The 23,717-nt window shown below is 43.3% G+C and overlaps 1 protein-coding gene across 1 annotated transcript in view; it reads right to left on the minus strand.

Moving 5' to 3' along the window:
* The window catches only part of LOC122938715 (ubiquitin-protein ligase E3C-like), a 163,438-nt gene that overhangs the window by 80,865 nt on the left and 58,856 nt on the right, over nucleotides 1-23,717 (minus strand). The window contains 4 exon segments of the mRNA XM_044294414.1: nucleotides 3,021-3,125; nucleotides 8,256-8,488; nucleotides 10,033-10,190; nucleotides 10,565-10,651. Coding sequence (XP_044150349.1) covers nucleotides 3,021-3,125; nucleotides 8,256-8,488; nucleotides 10,033-10,190; nucleotides 10,565-10,651 — 583 coding nt within the window.

A 23,717-nucleotide genomic window follows, 5' to 3' on the forward strand; every position in this document is an offset into this window, starting at 1 on the left:
AGAAATCTGCAAATGTATACAGAACAAAGGGGACAGCGATTTTCTCACACCAAGTCAATCGTGCCCTGCCCCCATTCGACTGATGTGATTTCCAGTTCCTTCACTAATGGATGCTTGAACGTAGTCTTGCGCATGCGCCGTGCCCCCACAATTCCAGTTCCCCTTCTGCTGTGAGGTAGTTTTCGGAGGCTCCATGCTCAGGCACTCGCACAAGACTACGTTTGAGTGTACGGCAGTGAAGGAATTGTGACATCCTATCAATCAAACGCTAAGGGGCAGGAAAGGGGGTGGGGCCCACTTGACTTCGGGTTTAGAAAACTGCTACCACCTCGACTTCAAGACTATTGTTTACAGACAAGGGGAATAAAAGTATTTTTTTTCAGACTTTTGGCGCATTGTACAGAAAAGACAGACAACTTTATAATCATGCCACAGACTGCAATAAGGTACTGTTGGCGGTTTAATGCGCTTTCTAGGTGACAGGTTCCCTTTAAAATACTACTCTATTAGTACTTCTATTATTTCACAGAGATTCCGGAATAAACTGAAGAAGAATTTCTACGTGAAACAAAATGACTAAAATCTTCTTTTGGAAGGCTTTTTTCTTAGGGTCCTTCACATGGGGCAGACTTTGTGGCAGAAAATTCAGCGACTAAAAATCGGTTCCATCAGTTCCTGGAGCTTGCAGAAGTCCATGTGCGTGCTGCCCCATTCAAATGAATGGAACTGATTTTCAGTTATCTGCCACAAACTCCGCCATGTGTGAAGGCACCCTTAAAGTCTAAGAAATGCTCCAAGCAAAACGGACATACTATGATATGCCTAGTGTATTGCCTTAGGGAACAGTGCGTGAGGCAGAGATTATTTTTAGTGTTCTTTGAATCAATGTCTCATTCTCGGTCCCTAAGGTCCTGCGCACTAGGCCTAACACAATCGGGTACATTTATCAAAACTGGTAAAAAAATAAATAATGAAAGGTGGAATCTGATGGGTTGCTGTAGGCAACAAATCCAGTATTCCTTACCACCGGTTTTGATAAATCTCCCCCACTTAGTATATCAGTTTTTCACAGGGTTTTTCTTCTTATTAAAAATGCCAAATGTGAAAATTTTTATTCTAGAGGTCAGGAGAGGATTTACCTCTAGAGGGCTTGTGCACACCCGCATAGTCTTTTCCGTTATTCTGCTCAATGAAGAGGAACAGAAAAAAAAAAAAAAAGTTTGTTTAAAGGGAACCTTTATGCTGACCGTACTGAGGGCAGATGTCAGCGGTGTGTCACTCATCAGCTAAAAGTCAGTGGTTGCCGAGAACCAGCATCATAATTATTGCAGCACAGGCCTTGAAAAGAGTCCCGGCCATCTGATAAGAGTCCTGGTTATTCATAAATTCTTGCTCTCCCGTCCACCTGCTGATGACTGACAGTCTTCTACCTAGTTTTCTCCCTTTAACTCTAGGAGAGAACTGCCAATCATCAGCAGGTGGGCGGAGAGAGCAGGAGATTAGGAATAACCATGACTCTTCTCAGGTAGATTTGACTCTTTTCAGGCCTGGGCTGTGATGATTATGATGCTGGTTCTCTCGCAACCACTGACTTTTAGCTGATGAGTGACACACCGCTGAAATCTGCCCTCAGCACGGTCAGCATAAAGTGGATGACAGGTTCCTTTTAAAATCCCACCTGTTTAACCAGTTCAAGACCGGGCCATTATCCTCCTTCCTGACTGGGCTCATTTTTTTGTTTTTTTTAGTACATATGTCTGTGAAAGCCATAGCTTTTTTTCTTGTTTTTTTAGGTCATTTTTATTTGAGTATTTTTTTTATAACCAGGTATATGTAACAAAAAAGGGGGGGAAATAGTCTGTTTTTCAAAATTTTTTGTTAATAGCCCAATGTACAACAAGATTATTATTTTTTTTTTCCATAACAGTAATTTTGATATATGGGATGTAGGGGGTTATGTTGGCTAGTGGCAGGGCTGCATTGCAGAGTGGTGTTTTTTTTGTTTTACACTTTCTGCCCCCTGATAAAGTCATACAAAACATTTTGGGGGGACATTTACCTTTACATTTTATTTTTACGTTTTCATTTTTGCTGATTTCTGCTGTACCTAGGGCTGACATATAAGCCCTACTTATAAGGGGAACAGAACAGAGCTCCCAGAGAGCTTCTACAAGGTAAATCATTTTACAACCTCACTGCATAGCTGATCTGGGTCTGCTAAGACCGAGGCCAGCTCTGCAGACTCCCGGTCCTCAGCAACCACATGACTGCTGAGAGCGGAGCAGGAAGTGGCATTGCCGCTTTCTGAGCCCCTTGTACAGAGTGAAGGGAAAGCCCTCTATGGGGGCACTGCTGTCACTGACAGCCAGCTCCCCGCTCCTGCAGCTTCACAATTAGTTTCTAGCTGTGATCTCTGCATGCAGAGACATATGCCAACCACCCGGACGGGGTAGAGCCAACAGGTGTTTGGCAACTGATTAGATGAATGCTTTTGAGCATCAGTTATGCTCTACTATATCTGTGTCTACTCCATTAGCTTTCCGCTATTTTTGGCAGAAGGAAAAGTCCTGTCTGCAATCTTTTTCCCCTGTCAAAAATAACGGATACATGACAGAACGGAGCGTTCCGTTTTTTTATATTACAGTCAAAGGATGACAAATAGAAATGGAAAGTGTCCTGTTTGCATCTACCATTCAATACTTTTAACGGATCCATTATTTTTTTGTGTGCTGTTTTTCTGTTCCTCTGACATATCAGAATAAGGGAAAAGTCAATGCAAATGTGAACAAGACCTAATGATTGAAAAGCTTTTCAATGGTCCTCTATAGATTAAAAAAAAAAATATATATATATATATATATATATATATTTATATTTATGAGAAGGATAAATCAGTCTTCTTAAACACCCACAACACAGTCCATCATACAGGTACTGTCCCTGGCAGTGTAGACATCAGGTGCCTGTGGACATTGTTCGCATTTTACAGCTACGACGATACATATAAAGCGGAGACTTACCTTATCAGCTTTAATATTCTCTTGTTCGGACAGCCAATGATTGAGCGGACAAAAGTGTCTTCTGGTATCCCGAGACTTTAACATCTTTACCAAGTTGGTAATCACCTGCAGAAACCACACAGTGCAACATTTTAAACATAAATTGACATTTTAACACACATAAAGCTGCCACACACATTATTGTCGGCCAGAATGGCAGCTAATCTTTATGAGAGTGTTCCAACTGATGACAGACATTGGGGGTTAAGAAGTGTTGGGCATTTTGGTTTTCAACATGCCCGATCCTTTTGCTTTCAAGAGATAAGAACGGCTTCCAGAGGTGTTTGGTAGTGGCTCACTCCCCTTTCCCTATTGAGAACACATGCACGCTGAGCAGGGCCAAGTGTGCATGTGGATGAAGGGGGGATGGAACAGCGGTGGGGTTGACAGCTGTCTGATGTGCCCGGCCTACCTAACATTTCCCTGCTCTCAGTGGAATCGATAACCTCTAAAGATGGGCACTATGGCTGGAATCACACATGTGCTTTTATGGCAGTTTTTATGAGGCAAAGCCATAAATGGATTAAAGGGAACAGGAAATATAAAGGAAGAACTTATACTTCTCGTTCCTGCTGGATCCGCTTCTGCAGCAAAAACGGCATACGTTTCAAACATTAATGAGGTTATCTTTTTATACAACATATGTATATAATGGGGGAAGGGGCGATCTGAAATGCATGATTAGACAAGGCTTGGAGTTAAAGCGGTTGTGCAGTGATTTATATCCTCAGGATATGTCATTAGTATCTGATCGGCGGGGGTCCTGACACCGATCAGTGCCCCCTCCTCTTCAAACAACTGATTGACTGGGGGTGCAGAGTGTCAGACCCCCGCTGATCAGATCCTGAGGATAAGTCATCAATATAAATCGTTGCACAACCTCCTCAACTGCTGATCGTCGGAATGAGAAAGCAGGATTCAAAGCGATCGCCTGACTGCCTGGTCAGGTTCTACTTGAGTCAACGAAGGACATTTATGAAGACTGGATCTCCCATACGCCAGTCTTGATCCCTGCGCGCTGGAGTGAGATGTGACTGATTAATTAAGAGGTGGATGCCTGGTAAATCCAACTGGCCATTTTATCAGCACTTTAGAAAAGTGGCGAGAAGCTTCAAAAGGTGTAAATTAGTGCGCACTATTGTGGCGTAAAGTCATCAGTAAATGCCCCCTCAACGTCTTTAAAGGGGTTTTCCGAGACTTTTCTACTGTAGACCTATTCTCTGGAATTGGTCATCAGTATCTGATCTGTGGGGGTCTTACACCCATGACTCCTGCCAATCAGCTGTTTGAGAAGGCACAAGCCTTGTCGCAGCATAGTCTAGGCCAGTGGTGGGTAACCTCTGGCACTCCAGCTGTTGTGAAACTACAACTCCCAGCATGCCTTTGTTGCTCTTCTAGAACACTCATAAAAATGAATGGAGCCTGCTGGGAATTGTAGTTTCACAAAGGCTGTAGTGCTGGAGGTTAGCCACCACAGGCCTAGGCCATGTAATCTCACTTTCATTGGTTGCATGGCCTAGGTGGAGCTCCGCTGCCAAGCACAACCTCTGTACAATGGACGGCGATATGCTTGGTGAGCAGAAAAAAAGGCCGCGGCGCTAGTGTAAACGCCGGTGCCGTATAAAACTGCTGATCGGCGTGGGGCCTCAGAAAAGTCTCAGAAATCCCCTTTAAAGGAGGTCATCTATCACCAGGTTTATGGTGTCCTAAATAGTGGCACATCCACTTAGCCAAATGCGGGGCCACTTCCTTTATTTGATACAGCACTTTTACTAAAATCTTGTATTGAACATCTCCAGCACATGCAAATGAGTCCTGAATATTCATGAGCTCCTGGCTTTCTCCGCCCCCCTGCTGCTGATTCAGCTGGAAAAAAGGCTGTCCAATCAGTGGCAGGGGGAGGAGAGAACTAGGACCTCATGAATATCAGGACTCGTTGGCATAGGCAGGAGCCGTTAGAACCTAGCAGCATAAAACTGCTGACAGATCCCTCTTTAATATCACTACTGAAGTTAACAGGAAAAAGAATGTTCAACAAAATGCCGGGGAATGATACTGGATGGTGTGGTAAAAAAGCCTGCAGGCCAAGATCTGTAAAAAAAAGTTGAACCTTACACAATAAAGGATCAACGATAAGAAAACTGCAGGCTCCGATGTGAGATGAATCTGCCAGCGTGTGCTTTTCTAGAACATCAGCAAATTATTTGCTCCTATTTAAAACCTCTAAGTGGGACTCAATCGGCCCAGTAGCCGGAAAACGGGAGCGTATCATGACACATTAACGCTGTATTCCCCCTTATGAAAACATTATCATTTAGGCTCAATTCAGTTAATGTTCATCAGGCCCATGCTTGTAAGTGAAATGTGTTGTAAAATCAGGCCGAATGGGCTGGATGGAGGCTATTGTAGGCTTGTAGAATGAATAAGCATCGCTTAATTAGCCCATCAGGTTAAGTGCACGCATTAATGGGTCCTTCTTAAAGTCTAGCGTGACATCTTCCTCCAAACATGGCCAAGAAGAAAGTTCCATTAGCAATATTAATACAAGCTTAGTTGATCATTTTCATTCAATTAACTTCTTTCAATTAAATAGATAGCTTGACAAAAGCAGTGATAAAAGACCTGGAGGGACAGCTGATGACTCAAGCCGAACATTACTGTGCGAGAGGTCGCCGGTATTAAACGGACAGTAAATCTAGCATTCAATTTGGAAAATGCATTTCTCCTGCTTCTTTAATGAGCTGTTTTTTTTTTTTTAGCTGACGGGATCTGTTTGCTTGGGAGAAGACAATGACTGGCGCTTTCCTGCACCCGATCCATTCTGGGTTCTATATAAAACTTTTTCAATGGAGAGAGAAAGAAAGAAGAGAGCATCATAGAGAGTAGGCAGAAGAGAGTGCCAGTGTACGCTCACATGCAGAAGAGTGGCAGAACTCTCTGAGACGAAAAGCCTCATCAGCAGGAATGGGACAGTTGCAGAAACGTCTGAAATTCTGAATATACCCTTAGAGTTCCATTAGACGGGAGACACAGAGGAGAGAGAGAAGAAGAACCAACGAGAGAGAGAGAGCACAGAAGATTTATTCTGGTGTCAACCGATAGGAATTTGCCCTCCATTTGGTCCATTAACACCAGCATTATACAAGTCCTGATGAGATACTAATTAAGCTGAATTTTAAGACGTTAATGCTTCTTCCTCATCACAAAAAGGCAGAAAATAATCAATCAATCTGACCATCTTTCAGCAGTTTTGCAAGTTTATGTCGTTTGTAGACATTTCCGGGCAAACTTTTTGATGTATGAACACTATAAGTTAAAGGAGTATTCCAGTCATAAAGAGTTATGACCTCCTTCGAATGCCACAACGGGTGGTCTGCTGATCCTACTGTCAACAACGTGGTGGTCAAGATTACGCACTACTGCTCCAAAGTCTATGAGTATGCTTGACCATGCTACAATGCTTGACCATTTCCACAAGTCCTATAGACAGGCAATGGGACTGACCGAGATACACACTGAAAACTACTTAAAACCTTTTAAAGTGAATCTGTCACCATTAAAATGCAAAGTAAACCACTGGCAGCATGTTATAGAGCAGGAGGAACTGAGGAGATGGATGTATAGTTTTATGAGAAAAGATTCAGTGAAAGGGCTCATTCAGATAGCCGTATGTTTTGCGGAACGGGTGTGGACCAATTCATTTCAATGGCACCACAAAAGATGAACACAGCACACTGTGTGCTGTCCGCATCTGTTGTTCCGTTCCGCGGCTGTCACTCACTGATAGGACCTCCTCCTCATAGAGGGAAGGCTGCCACTCACTGATAGGACCTCCTCCTCCTAGAGGGAAGGCTGTCAATGACTGATAGGACCTCCTCCTCATAGAGGGAAGGCTGCCACTCACTGATAGGACCTCCTCCTCATAGAGGGAAGGCTGCCACTCACTGATAGGACCTCCTCCTCCTAGAGGGAAGGCTGTCAATGACTGATAGGACCTCCTCCTCATAGAGGGAAGGCTGCCACTCACTGATAGGACCTCCTCCTCATAGAGGGAAGGCTGCCACTCACTGATAGGACCTCCTCCTCCTAGAGGGAAGGCTGTCAATGACTGATAGGACCTCCTCCTCATAGAGGGAAGGCTGTCAATCACTGATAGGACCTCCTCCTCATAGAGGGAAGGCTGCCACTCACTGATAGGACCTCCTCCTCATAGAGGGAAGGCTGCCACTCACTGATAGGACCACCTTGATTTCAAAGCCCAGAATAAGCAGGAATTTTAATTAATGAAATACAAGTTTTACTGAAGTTTCCCACAAAACCATATATCAATCTGCTCAGCTCCTCCTTCTCCTCTATCACATGGTGCCTTCAGCTGAGAAGCCATGTTCAACAAGAAAACTTTCAATAAACGATCTTCAAGCTGAAAGAAGACTCTGTAATACATGATCAGCACTCGGGGTCCAAATTCTAAATGTACAATGACACGTTGAATGCCTTTTCACATCCATGTACAGTATAGACTATGGAGGCGCTGCAAAGATAGACTTCAAAGTACAAAGCGCTCCGTGGTGTTTGCCATGTAAACATGTTTGTGGACCAACCAAAAAACATTTTGATAATTGAATTATGGATAAAAATGGAGAATAGATTATAAGGGAAGGTAACATAACATAAATTATACCACATAAGGAGTCGTCTGCTTTGGACAATCCCTCTTTAATAGAAGGCTGCCCTGAAGCTGATCAAAAGTTGTCCTGCTGCTCGACCATCCAGCATCAGGTAGTAAACTGAAGAAGAACCCAGTAGAAAGCACCCACCCCAGGGGAAGTAAAGCATTACACAGTTCCTACTGAAATCAATGGGCTGACCATGTACTGCACAGATGTGCCAAATACCCCAGAGCCACTGGCCTTTGGAGTTGCTCTTCTCTCTTGCTAATAGATGAGATTCTTGAATGTGGGACCCTAACAAGTTATTTATAAAGGGGTTTTCTAAACCAGCTATCTCCATCAAAAACCAGGAGCACTAATGGAAACGTATGATATATAAAAACAACATAACAGAATAACACAAAGAAAACCTTAGTCTGAACAGAGCCTAAACGTTTCACACAACCTATAATCTACCACAGCATGGACTAAGTGTAAAGAAAACAATGCTGAAACGGACGTGAAAAATAAAACCAGCATGAAATACCTTAAATAGCTGAATCCATCGTTTCTGCTCAGTTTGAATACGCTGCTGCATCTCCACGTTCGTGGTGACACCAACACTTCGGAACGCTGCCATGTATTCTTCTCGCACCTCTGGTTTTGTCTCGGGGTAAGCCAGCTTGATGATTCCTAAACAAGCATCTCTCAGACAGCGCGAGAGTACGACCAACTCTTCTAATGTGAAAGGCATCATTGAAGATTGTCTTGGGCCAACTACTGTTAGGAAAAAGAAAAAACTTTCAGGATTCGCTCTCACTTTGACAGACACAAAACGGAACAGATGGAACAAACTTCTATACTATCATTAAAGCCAGGAAAGTGGTGGAAAGCCAACCAGATCTTTACAGGGGTTGTCTCTGTCCATAAAACTATTATCCTCTAAACATTCTGGCACCTTCTGTGGTAAAGCAAAACAAAGAGCAGCTCCCACTCTAAGGGCAAGTTTTACCGATTGTTGGGCAGAATATTGGGGATAAACGTTCCTATGAATGTTCGATCCCGATAATCCGCCTGTCTAAAGGTGCAGCCAGTCACCCGATGAACAAGAAAGTGAAACAGTCGTTGGTGCAGGCACCTAAATGATCATTTCTGGACAGCAGATCATGCTGTCTAACCAGCTCTCTGCTGCCCGATCTGGCCAAAAATCAGCCATGGCAAAAATATACCCAAATTGGTCTGGTTTTTGCTGCTTACAACCTTTGCAATGTAAAGATTAAACGCAACAGGTAAACCCCACAGCATAATGTAAATGGACTGAAAACCTGCTGGCATTTTAAAGGACAATATAGTTTGTGTACACGTGGATATAGATAGATATGACCAGGTACTTCCAGTTTCAAGTACTGTTTTATAAAAAAAAAGGGGTTATACAAAATTAGAAAAATATGTCTGCTTTCTTCCAGAACCAGCATCACACCTCTCCATGGCCTGTGTCTATCGTGGTAGTTTAGCGCAGTTTCGTTGAAGTAAATGGAGCAAAGCTGCAATACAACACACAACCTGAGGACAGAGGAGGCACTGTTTTGGAAGAAACGGTTTTCTAATACGATACAAACCTTGTTAGGGGTAGAGAAAACCAGACAGTTTCTAAAGTACCTATTAGACATGCAAGATAAGGAATCTCAGTGTTAGAAAATTTGGGCGTGGGGTAATAAGTTATGTCAATCATTGGTTATCTCCCCTGCACAATTCTTGATCCATCATCCAATGAGGCTATGTATGGTCAGACAGACTCAGAATGAGGTCACCATCTTATTGGACCGTCTTCATCAGTATAAGGGTCCATTCACACTCGCGTTTTGGCTTTCCATTTGTGAGATCCGTACAGGGCTCTCAAAAACGGTCCAAAACGGATCAGTTTTGCCCTAATGCATTCTGAAAAGGATTCGCTCAGAATGCATCAGTTTGCCTCCATTCAGTCTCCATTCTGCTCTGGAGGCGGACACCAAAAAGCTGCCTGCAGCACACAATGTAAGTCAATGGGGACGGATCAGTTTTCTCTGACACAAACTGGCACAATAGAAAACGGATCCGTCCTCCATTGACTTTCAATGGAGTTCAAGACAGATCCGTCATGGCTATAGAAGACATGATACAACCGGATTCGTTCATGACAGATGCATGCAGTTGTATTATGGTAACGGAAGCATTTTTGCAGCTCCATGACGGATCCAGCAAAAAACGCTAGTGTGAAAGTAGCCTAAATGGTGGCTTTCCCTGTACAAGGGCAAGAGATAAAATGCAAAAGTCAATTCTCTTACCTTCTATGGGGTCACCAAAGAATTCATTATCATGTATAGAAATCAGGGAATGACTAAAGAGGGAGCTAAAAAGATAAAACAGAGGGATGATCCGATTGGAGTCCTCTAACGACATGGGAGAGCCTCTGGATATCACCTGGAGGAGTGGCACCATTGACCTGGAATAACAAACCTCAAATCATTAGACATTCAGGAAGTGAAGAATCAGGCCTCGCAACCGTTTTTTTTACGGATAGGATGCGGACCCATTCATTTCAGTGGGGCCTCAAAAATGCAAACAACACACTGTGTGCTGTCTGCATCCGTATCTCCAGGTCCATTTTTTGGGGACAAGAATAGGCATTTTGCCAATATGGGTCTGTGGAAATTATGGGATGCACAGGCACAGTATCTGTATTTTGCAGATCTGAGGTTTGCAGACCGCAAAATACATACGGTTGTGTGAATGCGGCCGAAACAAGGAAATTGATAACTTCTGCTGCTACAGAATGTATCTGAATAGACACACATTACAGTTGGTTCACATGCTTACCCTGTAATCATCTTAGTCGTCATCGAAGAGATTAAGTACCAAAGATGTCTTAAAAATCTTGCATTAAAAGCTAGACTGTACAGGAGCCTGAAAGGAGAAAAAGGAGTCTGTGAAAAGGGGCACTGGCCAACTAAAACCCTTTATTCACTTCCGGCAGGACCCTACTATTGCTTCCAATGAAGGGCCTGAGCACTCTTAGCACACTGTGCAGGGAATGAAGCTCGTACCCCCACAAATTAATTGTCATGCTGGGATTGTGGTCGAAGCCCTACTTTCATAGAACCATAGTTTCCATACTTTGCACTGATGAAGGCCAATAAGCCTGAAACCACCATGAGCAATTTGGAATAAATGGCTGTATCTGTGCTATACACCAACAATCCTGGCAATCCACAAAAGGACAGAAAGGGAACATTTTCATATCTATACCCACTGTCCCAGAAGATGAATTTATTTGCTTGTCGTGTAGAAAGGAGACAGAAAGGACCATGTGAATTTTGTCTGTTCCAAAGTGATACCAATGCAACCATTTTTGTGCAGTGGCACCTGTAGTTGCCACCAGCTGGGTAGCCACATTTGGTTCAAGTCACCAGCTGAGGAGCATTGCTGTAGCCTATACTAAATACCTGTAGCACACCCACTAACATGTTTACTCTCTGACCTGTTAGAAAGGTACACGATGTAAACTGTAGTGAAAGTAATTTTCTTACCCGTGTCTGTATTTGTGAGTTATAACCTCCCTTCTGATCCTCGGCTGTGTCATGTGACCAACACTCAAACTCTCCAAATAACACAGCATCTTATGTGTGGACAGGAAGCCAGTTTATCTATGTATTCCTATGGTAGTCTCAATGTCTGTCTCATAGGAATGAATAGAGAAGTAACTGACTTCCTGTCATGTGTCAGTCAGAGATCAGTGTTGGTCGCATGACACAGCTGAGGATCAGAAGTGAGGTTCTAACTGGTAAAAAGATTACCTTCACTTCTAACAAGTCAGAGAATATTTTTTTTTAGTGGGAGTGCTTCTTTAATATAAGAATATTTTGTTGTGGCTGCGTAAAGGGATGTTCTTCAGGATAGGTCTTCAACATCAGTTTGTTGAGGGGCAATCTGGCCAACCTAGTGAGTGACATTTCCCCATAACGGTGTAGTGGCTGTGCCTGGCACTGCAGCTCAGACCCATTCCAATGAATAGTACCAGGCAGCAATATCAGGCAGTCACTACAAAATGTACAGAGCTGGGTCTGCTAAACAAGAAAGGGGATGTGTCAATTCCTACCAACAGGGGCGGACTGGGAACTTAAAGTGGCCCTGAAAAAAATGCTAAAAGCGGCCCTGTTTTGTAGTTGGGTCCAAATTGATGAAAGGCAGGGCCATCAATACCATATAGTGGCACATTATACCACCCCAACAGAGCCAAATACCACAGTCCAGCACAAAATACTGCCAGCAGCACAAAATACATCCCCAAAACTTCCACTGGCCGGCCGTGAGGAGGGCCCAGGCAGCCCCCTGGACATTGGCCCACCTGGAAATTTCCCTGTAAGGTCTATGGCCAATCCGCCCCTGTCTACCCACATGATATTCCTTAGGATAGGCTACCAGTAGTGTAGCCTCGGAATCAAGGATATATGTCAGGACTGCTGCTTGAAATCACAAATTGAAAGCCCATTACTTGAGGCTATAATAGGAACATGATTTAAAGAGGACCTGTCACCTCTCCAGACATGCCCGCTACAGCATTCTGCATGTAATAACAATTCTGGGGCATCTATTCTTATGGCTCTATGTAGTGCCATTCCTCTATTATTCCTACCAAACGTTTATGGATAAAATTGCCAGCAGTGTGCAGTAAAGGTCCATATGAGTGTTATAGCTTGGGGGTGTCCCCCCGCACAGTCTGACACTGGCAACACTGACTGGATGGTGTCAGACTGTGCAGGGACATGTCCCCAACTGATGGCACCCTACTGGAGACTGCACGCAATTCATTTATAGACTTCTAGCTGGAATATTAGAGGAATGGGACAACAGAGATATGAAAAACTACAAAATTGTTATTACATGGGGAATGCAAGCAGTTTCTAAGATTTGTCTGGAGAGGTGACAGATTCAGAGAAGTAGGAAAAAGGTTATAGAATTGGACAGTAACAATGGAAACGAAAACTATCAAGTCACTGGTTGTTTCCTTGGATTACGGATATATGTGTTGTGATGTAGTAATATCTGATGCATCAGTAGTTATCAGAGTATTACTCTGGAGAATTTTACCGCAGTTATCCATTCATGAAATATTTTTTAGACCTTTTTTACACATTGTTTATTCTCCTTTGCTGAAATGTATTAGTAAAATATAAATGAGAGAGCAATCTCACAGATGGGTTTGCCAAAGGAGACCTTCCGATACAATGGGAGACTCTGAAATGGCTGGGCGACCTCCAAGGCTTTCTATTCTCACCAATGGCATTACTCCTCAGGGGCAACAACTATCAAGCATGCACAATTACAGAATGCCTCGGGTTAAAGTGGGATAGAGAAACATTGGGGGCCATAAAACAAGCCATTTCCTCTACCGCTGGACCATGGAGCATTTTATCACATTCAGACAAGGAAGAGCAGTTAGATGTACAATGGGATTTTTACTCAGTTTAAAAGATTTCATTTTATTCTATTTTGGAGCAAAGTGAAGTCTCTGCAACAGCTATAAATAGTGAAATAAAATACATGACATAACTGAAATACATAAAGAGCTTCTGCTATAAGGGTCCATCACACCTTGTATGGTGGACTTTCTGGATGTGCATTGCTTACTGTTCACAATTAAAAGGGGTGGTCTCCTGAAAACTTCGTGAATCAGTTGATCTCAGCTAGTCTGCCATCCCTAATCTATGTCTGCCCATACACGTGTCATGCAGATGGCGCTTGGTACTGCATTGGCAGGCTGAGTCCAACTTACAGAGGGGTTCTGAGCAGGGGACCCCATCTACAACATCCATATGCCTTAACAGGGCAAATGGACAGGCATGGTCTTTGTGAAATTCCATTTAGACTTCGAGGGGTTGCCCAGGTAATAAAAAAATCTTGTACAATCCCCTTAATTGGCTAAGATAAAAAATGATGTTATACTCACCTTTCTCCTGCACCACCGGTCTGGTGACATCCAGGTACATGACTGCTGCAGCCAATCACTGTCCTTAGCGGTCTACTGGCAATTGGCGATTCATCCTTCTGTTATCAATTCCCTTTGCAACATGCTGGAAAGTGTGATATTGACAGCTAAGGATCTTAAAGGGGTTATCCAACCTCTATAATGCCCCCCAAAATGCACATGTTGTGATAGGCGTAACGGGGAGATGCAGCGGCGGCCATGCGAGCATCAGGAGAGAAGTAGGTGCCAGAAAGATGCCTGGGCATTTTGGGCGACATTATAGGTGTTGGATAACCTCTTTAAGGGTGCGTTCATGTAACCATATTTTCGGTCTACGTCTGATCAACATTTTTTTTCGTATCGCAAGCGGACTCGTTCATTTCTATTGCTCTGCAAAAATGCAGACAGCGCACTGTCCACATCTGCATAGCCAAGCCACAAATTATAGAACGCATCCTATTCTTGTCCATTTTTTTCTGTGAAGAATAGGCATTTTTTCAATGGGGCCGGCGAAAAGTGCAGGATGCACACAGACCGCAATCGTATTTTGCAAATCCGCAATTTGCTGATGGCAAAATGGATAGTTGTGTAAATGCACCCTAATACTGCCCAGTGGTCAGTGCAAACATATCCCAGTACATATAGTAAAAAAAAAAAACATAGGGAAAAAAAAAAAAATATATATATATATATATATATGGACCATGCACATGCCGAAGTGGTCACTAGTACTGTTCTAGCTAAACGTGCTGCTAATGCATGTATGAGCCATGTTGGACATGTATATACATATACTTCTGTTGGGGCTCATGCATTCGAGCGTTGTACCGAGACCTAATTCATAGACTTCTACAGGGCTCTACTGTACCTTTACACGTCTCCGGTTTCACATGAAGATTCAACCTGAATCCAAAAGGAAAAATAAAATCATGGCATGCTCCACCGGACGCCATATCACAGAGCTATTCTTTACTAGAAGGACTGCGCAAAGTTTCACGTTTGTCTAAAGCCAGTAAAAGGAAGTGTGAAATTCTTTCTGTGCTATGATTAAATGACTCATTAAGAGTTTATTTAGGAGAACCCCCCATAAAACGTAATTAGCTTAAAGCCAGATCCTCCTCCGCATGCCTCGGCCATAAACAGGCCCCACATCCCATTACAATCATTTAAGATAATGAATTGAACACAATAGGTTGACAAGAAGGCGTCACAATATTGTCACCTCTACCAAGCTAGGAGATGTCACTGGCAGAACATGACGGCCGATGCCATCAAAGCCGGTCGCCCAGCAATAAATGAGCACTGCCCTGGTCAATACAATGCGTGCTCTTCATTGCTGATAGTGTTTCGCTGATAAACAGCACAGATAAAACAAAAAAAAATTAAACTACAATGGCGGAGGTGTTGGAGAAGACAATCAAAGGGCCATTGCAAAGTATACATCTGAAATAGGTTTACTCTTCCATCCTGTGAAAGGAAGGTCACCCAACGCAGTGTTGACACATGAAAGCTGGGAATGGGAATGCAGGGCCGTCACATAAAGTCCTGCGTGGTATGTTCAACATCACACCTGGGTGTTAGGAATCCCAGCGTATTTAACGGATTAGTACGGGATAAAGGCCAAGCATTAGCGGTGTTAGACAAAAGTCAACAAGTCATCCAGAAAAAGACCAAAAACCAAGCTGCACCAAGGACATTTGCAGGTACCAGGCCTCAGTAATGGCACATTAGCAGCTATTACGCATTGAAAATCACTATGTACCAGTTGATTATTTGTGCATATACTTTTTGCAGGTATTCACTTGCTCAAGTGCCCCACACCTGCCATTTAGATAGCCAACCCAGCTACCCCATGGGAACTGGCATGACATTAGAAACCCACACAGAGCGCCAACCACCAGGGGGCAGGAGTTTGATATGGTTGACAATCTGTGGCAGCAAGTGAGTCTAGGGGTGGTACTCATTGCCCACTTGAGCTGGACTTTTTATGTACTTATCCTACTGCTCATTGTGAAAGAATATTTAAAGGGACACTTCCATTTAAAAAAAAACACATCACATATGAACAATCTTGTTGTGACTACTATTTGTACAATTTTTTATTTAAATTTAAAAAACATGCTGCTTGGGAACATGTCACTGCTGAGGCCACTGAAGGGCTGCAGAGGAGCACGCGGCTACAGACGGGACCGGCATACAATAGATAGATGCAATTATTTTTTTTGTCTTATGTATACACTTTCCTGGCCTTCACTAAAATTGTGGTCGGACAACCCCTTTAACTCTGTCAGATCATCACTCTTGTCAGAGAGAGTGGAAGTGACTGAATTGGAGCATCAACACATTACACTAACAAATGCAATGCTTTTTTGTGGTTTTCTTTATCTAGAGGACATTACAGCTGTCATGCTGGCATCTCAATTTCATACCTACTATTAGGACTCGTTCACACGTGTGAAGCCCGTGCTGAGGACCGCAAATTGCGGTGCCTAATGCACGGGCACCGTCCGTGGGGCAGGTGCATGGGGATCGCAGACCCATTCACTTGAATGGGTCCGCAATCCTTCCGTTCCGCAAAAATATAGAGAAAGCTCCATCTCTTTTCCAGTGTAGGAAGCACGGAACGGAACCCCAGAAAGCACTCCGTTGTGCTTACGTAGTGTTCAATTCCGTTCTGCACCTCCAGATTTGCGGACCCATTGAAATGGGTCCGCATCCGTGATGTGGAATGGCCACGGAACTGTGCCTGTGTATTGTGGTTCCGCAAATGCGGTCCGCAATACAGCAACGGGCATCACATGTTCGTGTGAACGAGCCCTTAAAATGAGGATTACCCTTTAGATAACATCTTCCTCTCCCAGCAGCAGTAAACTGAAAAGCAGTGTTCTTTTATAAGAAAAAAGCGCAAATTCCTATAAAGCTGATAATTATGCCATACTAACGGTGCTCCACATATGGACTGCATTATGGAATTTACACCCCTCTCTATTTTTACATACAGTATCTCACAATAGTGAGTACACCCCTCACAGTTTTGTCAATATTTTATTATATCTTTTTATGGGACAACACAGAAGATCAGACACTTAGATACAATGTACAGTAGTCAGTGTGCGGCTTGTATAACAGTGTAAATTTGGTGAGCTCTCAAAATAACAACACGCAGCCATTAATGTCTAAACCACTGGCAAAAAAAAAAGTGAGTACACCCCTAAGTGAAAATGGCCAAATTGTGCCCAATTAGCCATTTTCCCTCCCCAATGTAATGTGACTCATTAGTGTTACAAGGTCTCAGGTGTGACTGGGGAGCAGGTGTATTAAATAGGTGTTATCGCTCTCTCACAATCTCTCATACTGGTCACTGGAAGTTCAACATGGCACCTTATGGCAAAGAACTTTATGAGGATCTGATTAAAAGAAATGTTGCTCTACATAAAGATGGTCTAAGCTTTAAGAAGATTTCCAACACCCTGAAACTGAGCTGCAGAACGTTGGCTAAGACCATACAGCAGTTTAACAAGACAAGTTCCATTCAGAACAGGCCTCGCCATGGTCGACCAAAGAAGTTGAGTGCACATGCTCAACGTCATATCCAGAGGTCATCTTAAACTCAAAAAAGACGTATGAGTGCTGCCAGCATTGCTGCAGAGGTTAAAGGGGTGGGGGGTCAGCCTGTCAGTGCTCAGACCATATGCCACACACTGCATCAAATTGGTCTGCATTGTTGTAGTCTCAGAAGGAAGCCTCTTCTAAAGATGATGCACAAGAAAGCCCGCAAACAGTTTGCTTAATACAAGCAGACTAAGGGCATGGATTACTGGAACCATGTCCTGTGGTCTGATGAGACCAAGATAAACCTATTTTGTTCAGATGGTGTCAAGCGTGTGTGGCGGCAACCCGGTGAGGAGTACAAAGACAAGTGTGTCCTGTCTACAGTCAAGCATGGTGATGGGAGTGTCATGGTTCGGGACTACATGAGTGCTGCCAGCTGTGGGGAGCTACAGTTCATTGTGGGAACCATAAATGCCAACATGTACTGTGACATACTGAAGCAGAACATGATCCCCTCCCTTCGGAAACTGGGCCGCAGGGAAGTATTCCAACATGATAATGACCCCAAACACACCTCCAAGACAACCTCCGCTTTGTTAAAGAAACTGAGGGTAGATGCTGGACTGGCCAACGACATCTACAGAAATAAACCCTATGGAGCACCTGTGCGGCATCCTCAAACGGAATGTGGAGGAGCGTAAGGTCTCCGTCATGTTGGAGTGGAAGAGGATTCCAGTGGCAACTTGTGAAGCTCTAGTAAACTCTATGCCCAAGAGCGTTAAGGCAGTGCAGGAAAATAATGGTGGCCACACAAAATATTGACACTTCGGGCACAATTTGCCCATTTTCACTTAGGGTTGTACTCACTTTTGTTGCCAGTGGTTTAGAGATTAATGGCTTGTGTTGAGTTATTTTGAGGGCACACCAAATTTACACTGTTCTACAAGCTGTACACTGACTACTTTACATTGTATCAGTGTCATATCTTCAGTGTTGTCCCATGAAAAGATATAATAAAATATTTACAATAATGTGAGGGGTGTACTCACTTTTGTGAGATACTGTATGCTTTTACATGGTTTATGTTCTTGTTTGAAGGGGTGAACATGTACTTTATCACTCTATGGGCACTAGGGGTCAGATGTCCCTAGGTTTCATGAAATATCACTGAGGCTTCCTGTATACACAGGAAATATAGAGACCATTTCCGATCGTTTTCTGCTTTTTGATGGGAAACTGAAGACGACTTTAACACAGTAAAAGCCTTTTCGTGCTTGGTTGCCTCTCTACCAGTGGACTATATCTGGACTATCAGTGATCTCCTAAATGCCCCGTTATATGTAGACAGAAATACAAAGGAAACTCATGAGCAGCTATTTGACGGATCAGTGGTAGAAAGCCTCTGAATGAAAACTTGCCTCTCAATAAAGCCACAAATTAATAGAGCCGCTAAGTAGACTTAGTCTTGTAATGCACTTTAAAGATTAGTGGAATCAATAGTGCAGACCTGACATGCCCTGGGGAGCCACAACAAATATTGGTTGTTTGTAGCATTGGAAAAACCAAGGTTAAATTGACTTCTAAAGTGAATCAAACCGTAAATCTTGGTGTTACTTGTAATACAGGAGAAGTTTTTCAAAGTAACATTTGCCTATAAAGCACAATTATCGGCATGGTCAGGTTCAGGAGGCGACCTGCAACATGAGATGTTCCGGCATCCAAAAAAAAGAAGAAAAAAAGATCAATAATAGAATAAGTAGAAATAAATGAGCTGAAAGCTACAACAATTAATTAACCAAAAACATTTTAACATAGCAAATTGTGACAAATAACCTTGACACATCACAAAAATCCTATTGATTTGGAATCTATTAAACGGCGATGAGGACGACTGAGCACTTAAGACCTTAACGGGCCTGGAAAGTGTGCAGAGCTGATCACACAGGCTCTCGTAGTTGCTCTTGTAGTTGCTGCAGTTTTATAGGGGAAACAGGGAAGGAATAATCCCGATGAGAAGATAAAGTATGGAGAGTTTATATTGCATTTGTGATTCTTTTTGCATTTCTGTTTCCCTAAAAAAAAAAAAATTGTAAAAAGATAGGAGCCATGCCAGAGGCCACTGTGAGCCATGCAAAAATCGAATTAAAACAAAACCTACCATCTTTCTATAAAGCGGACCCTAGAGTACGTCAGGGTTACGCTTCTCATTGTGGAGACCGCCAAGTTGACATATGTAAAAGAGCTAATATCCAGGAAGACAAAAGCTGCCTCTCAAGTGCCATCTACTGGATGGCTACCGTAAACCTTATATTAGACGGGCAGATAATTGTGCATATTCTCGCTAACAAGTGTTTGTAGTAACGCTCGTTAGCAATGATCTGGCAGTGTAATACTGCCGCCTATTAGGAGGAGTTCACATCACCGTTTAGCTTTGTGTTCTTCTGATCCGTCAGAAGAAGAAGAGAGAGAGAAAAAAAAATAACGGATTCTGTTGCATCAGTTGTCATTCGTTTGAGCCTTTTCCGTCTGAGATCAGTTTTTTAGACGACGACGGGGGGATCCCGTTTTTTTTTTTTTTCTCTCTCTCTCTCTTCTGACGGATCAGAAGAACAGAAAGCTAAATGGTGATGTGAACTCAGCCTTACACGATGAATAAGCAGGTTTAAAAATCAGTGTTTGCCGGAGGCAGATCGTACTGTCTAATCACGATCTGCTGCTGGCAAACAATGATTCAGTATGGGTACAAGTGATGGCATGAACGATCGCTCCTCCCCATACTAAGGATGAGATCGCTGCATGTAAATGTACCAGTCTCCTCTGCTGACGAGCAAGCGATTTCCGGGAAGGAAAGCTTCCTTCCTGACAATCGCCTACATTAGGGATGCTCAACCTGCTGCCCTCCAGCTATTGCAAAACTACAATTGCCAGCCTATAGCTATTAGGGTATGCTGGGAGTTGTAGTTTTGCAACAGCTGGAGGGCCGCAGGTTGAGCATCCCTGGCCTAGATTATCTGCAGGTCTAATATAAGCTTGAGGAGCTTATTTATATTACCTTTTACATCAGGCTATATTACACTGCCTGATGTATGGACAGTGCGAGTGCCGATGGATGAGAAAACATCAATGCGAGCTCGTTTGTATCGGACTGATTACAGAGGAGGAGGCAAACTGAATTAGGGAAACAATTTGTTCTAGGGATTTTCATTCATTCAAATCTAGGGATATGCTGCCAATAAGTGGGTATCTTGCATCCTGATGAAAGATGCCCACCATCTGATGAACAAGCATTTGCTTGTTCATCGGGTAATTGGCTGCTCAATTATATGAGCCAATTATGGCGAATGAGTGTTCGTATGAATGCTAATCTCTAATAATTGGCCCAAAAATCGGTCAGTCCAATACGGTCTTCTTAGGACTACTAGCCATCCACTAGGTTACACTAGAGAGCAGGCTTTTGTCCTCCTTAATAAGGGCTCATGCACACAAATGTGTGCCACCCGTGCCGTGCATTGGGTCCTGCAAATTGTGGTCCCCAATGCATGGACATCGTCCATGTGGCCTGCGCTGATGGATGCAGACCCATTCAACTTGAATGGGTTAGTGATCCGTCCGCACGGCAAAAAGCAAAGAGCATGTTCTATTTATTTTCGGTGTGGAGGCATGGACTGAAATGCTACGGAATCACGCCGTAGTGCTTCCATGGCTTTCCGCTCTGTGCCTCTGCTCTGCATCTTCCGGATTGCAGACCCATTAAAGTAAATGGGTCTGCATCCGTGGTATGGAGCGCACGCAGCAGGTGTCCGTATATTGCGGGCCCACTATTTGCGGGCAGCAATAGGGACACGTGAGGCACACATTCATGTGCTTGAGCCCTAAGAATGTATTTACATAAGGCAAACCATGAACACTAGATAAATATCAGCCGAACCTGCCAATTAATCAGAAACAGCCAACCATGTAATGTGTAGGGTAATGTCCCAACTCCCCTAGCAGCAGATGGTTGGGCATGTTGGATTTCACATGGAGGAAAGGCCCCTTTACAACAGGCCAATGATCGGGGAAATTATCGGGAAGCAGCACTCTAGGAAAATTCTTTCACAATAACGGCTTTTGTGTAAAGTTGCAGCTGATCACCCAATGAATGAACAATCTGACGCGGACACCAAAATCATCATTCCTGAGCAGCAGACTGTTCCGTAAACCTCCCAGAAACAATAATTCCCACTGCTACGCTCACTCGTCCCCATAGAGAGAAGATGATTGCTACATGTAAATGCAGCTCTCTCACCTCCTCTGATAAGCAGGCAATTATCAGGAACAAACCGTTCGTTCTCGATAATTGCCTGCTGTGTCGGCACGTGTAAAGGGGCCAGTCTGTCTTTGGAGTGTGGGAGGAAACCCACACAAACACGGGGAGAACATACAGACTCCATGCAGATGTTGTCCTTGGTCGGATTTGAACCTAGGACCCCAGCGCTGCAAGGCATTTACAGCTTAAGTTTGATATAGCGAAATTCAATTCTGAGCCCCCAATAAGGATAGGGATTGAAATGAATGGTGACCACATTTATCTTCTGAATATGGTTGTGCTATATAAGCAACAGGAAATATTACCAAGAGCTAGAAGGGAGAGATTGGTTCCTCTGGGCATTATATTTCAATTTAAGTAAACGGAAATGCAGACAACAAAGCAGGCAAATCTATGAAATAGCTGGGGTGGGTGGGTTAGCTGGATGGTTGTACCTACCTCATGGATGCCCACCAAGGTCAGCTTTACACAGGAGTCAATAGCAAAATCAGAAAAGGAGACTTTAACAGGTTATTTCAACTGCAGACATTTATGGCATATGCGGCAAAGGTTAAATAGGTGGGACTCCGATCATTGCCATTGTGCGGCAGAAGCACAGTATAGTCTATGGAAACAGCCAAGCTGGGAACAGATCCAGCAATGAGGAGGAGAATAAATCTGTCAATTGCACTTCTTTTACCTGTCTTAAAAAATGTCAGGTATGAACTTGATCTTTTGGTTTTTGTGCACGAGCTGAGCACGTTCTACACGACAAATAAATGATTTCCGTATAAAATGGCAGCACCGCAATCGTTTTAGTATTAGCTATTTTTACAGTTTTTTACTTTTATGGACCTGCTGCTATCCATGTTACACAGTATTTTAGGAGTATAACCATATGACGTTTATAGGGAAAGCAATCAATGACATTATATTTGGCACTCTGTGGTTTAAAAGATTTTATCAATATTAAGACTTTTCATTAAATATAATGATCTGCATTACTGTTCATTTGGACGGGGTTCCAGCATGAACCAACACTAAATTCACAGAGCAATTAGAAGAAGAAATAGCTGGCTACTCGCTGGTTCTCCCGCCGCTTGATAAAAAAAATACACCCCATAGGTTTTCAAATTTTGGAACTAAGGAAGTCTAATAGCTAGACCATTACTTATGTTAAATACACAACAAATACAATGTATATCGATAGTAATAAGTGAGTTTCAAGGGGTCCTCCGAGACTCCTACATGTTAGGTCGTCAATATCTGATTGGTGGTTGTCCAACACCCCGCTAATCAGCTGTTTGAAGAGGCCATGGGGCTCTGGTGAGCACTGCGGCCGTACACGGTATAGTGGCTTGGTATAGCAGTTGAGACTGAGCTGCACCGAGGCCATGTGACCAATAACTGTGATGTCTCTGGTAGTGTGGAGCAAACTTGTTTTTCAAGTTCGGCGTACAAGGTTCGGGTTTGGGTTATCTAAGAATTCTGTTATGGATTCCGCTACCATGGACCATAAGTTATGGTCCTTGGTAGCGGAATCCATAACGGAGTTCTTCTTAGATAACCTGAACCATGTACTCCGAACTTGAAATACAAGTTCGCTCATCCCTAGTCTCTGGCCTAGGAAGAGGCTGCAGCCTCTTTAGAACAGCCGATCAGTAGAGGCGTCAGGAGTAGTGACGAGCGAACTTCTGTTTTAAGTTCGGCGTCTAAAGTTCGGCTTCCGGTTAGCGGAGAATCCCGATATGGATTCCGACTTCCGTTGTGGTCCGTGGTAGCGGAATCAATAATCGGCCGATTATTGATTCCGCTACCACGGACCACAACGGAAGTCGGAATCCATATCGGGATTCTCCGCTAACCGGAAGCCGAACTTTAGACGCCGAACTTAAAACAGAAGTTCGCTCATCACTAGTCAGGAGTCATATACTGCTGAGCTATCCTGAGGATAGGCCATCAACATTAAACTTCTGGACAACCCCTTTTATTATAATTATTATTATACCCTACACTTGGGAAATCTCCTGCTGCATTTGATGCCGTCTTTTACAAGTAGTTACCACACGGTCCAAGGTCCAGATAGTACAACTTGTGATTGGATCCAAAACTGGTTAAAATACTGAACTCAAAGAGAAGTCATGAATGGCTCATACTCAAACTGG

This window comes from Bufo gargarizans, chromosome 5 (assembly GCF_014858855.1).
Source record: "Bufo gargarizans isolate SCDJY-AF-19 chromosome 5, ASM1485885v1, whole genome shotgun sequence".
Lineage (NCBI taxonomy): Eukaryota > Metazoa > Chordata > Amphibia > Anura > Bufonidae > Bufo > Bufo gargarizans.